The sequence below is a fragment of the Perkinsus marinus genome, assembly GCF_000006405.1.
Source record: "Perkinsus marinus ATCC 50983 genomic scaffold scf_1104296948898, whole genome shotgun sequence".
Classification (NCBI taxonomy): Eukaryota; Perkinsozoa; order Perkinsida; family Perkinsidae; genus Perkinsus; species Perkinsus marinus.
This window is the reverse complement of record NW_003210014.1, coordinates 1-1,202: the sequence shown is the minus strand read 5'-3', so window position 1 is coordinate 1,202 and position 1,202 is coordinate 1. Positions and strand designations below refer to the sequence as shown.

The window sequence follows — 1,202 nt, the reverse complement described above, 5'->3', positions numbered from 1 at the left end:
CATCATCACCAAGCTCTGTGTCTAGTTGTAAGAACAACATCGATGCTCGAGTGACTTCGGCGGCCTGGATCGCAAAACGCTCTCCAAACTTGGGTTGGAGGGAATACTCTCGAGGACTAGGTGTTCAACTCGTGCATATTGTACTCGGCATCAATAATAGGCAGTATGGGGTTTTGCGGTTACGACCGAAGATTCGGCTATTTGGGTAACCTAGATCGGGTTGAGCGGGCAATTCATTAATGCGCTGTCTTGACGAGTGGCTGTGACTAACTGGACTCGTTCGATATCACTAAGGTCTTGGGTGGCGGCGGGCCGCAGTCGAATGTTCTTCGCGCGGGATACGAATAGTATTGGACGGGTCGTATTAGCTTATCCCAACGCAATAACCGACTACTAAGAAACATCCCGGAAACATCATTTCTCATTTCTTTCGGACACGTGTGAATTTGCTACCATTTCCTCCTGACTTGCTAGACTTGAGCGACTGATGGACCGCCTCAGACTCTCCAAAGCTGTCGAAACCTTTGAGGATGCGCAGATCTGGTTCGCCGAGCATGCCCAACTTCTGCGCCAGATCTTCAGGAACGCCAGGCACTGCGCTCATGCCAGTAGAACGAAGTACGCCGCTGGCGATGGCAATTATCTGTAGGATTAACGGGAAGGGTTGTCGGAAGGGTTCACCATTATAATTCTGATACCATATATGATGTTTTATTGAAAGCAATTTGGAATTGAAGATATTAGGAAACCACGAGCCAGGAGAAGATTACTAGCCCAGCAAGGTTGGAGTGTCGCTTCACCTGGCTATTGCGCAACTTCGCCCTGCTGGACTTGAGATGGGCCAAGAGCGAGCTGAACATAGTCTCCGCCTGATGCAGCATCGACGCGTTACTCGATGCCCATCCGCCTGAGGTGGAACTCCATTGTACTGAGTGGCCAGCAATCGGTACCAGACAATGCGGTTGCAGTTAGATCGTTGGTGTTGAGGAGCCATTGGGGATCCTGTAGAGCTCGAGGTAAGGGCTTGAGCGGGATGGAGTGGCGAGTGAGGTCGGATACAAAACTGCTCTCTTCTCTAACAGAGGGGACTTTATTATTGGTCGGAAAGGAACGCCATACTCTGGTAATAGGAGGACTGCCATGCCCTCCTTCCCAGCCCGAGCAGTACGGCCGACTCGGTGCACATAGGAGTCTACATGACT

General features: G+C 50.9%; 1 protein-coding gene across 1 annotated transcript; it reads right to left on the bottom strand.

Annotated features, from left to right (window-relative positions):
• Positions 1–421: 421 nt before the first annotated feature.
• Pmar_PMAR021543 (hypothetical protein) lies at positions 422–604 on the bottom strand (the record flags this gene model as incomplete). The annotated part of the gene is made up of 1 exon (XM_002778498.1): positions 422–604. The coding sequence occupies one exon, from the start codon at positions 602–604 to the stop codon at positions 422–424; it is 183 nt and encodes a 60-aa protein (XP_002778544.1).
• Positions 605–1,202: the final 598 nt, after the last annotated feature.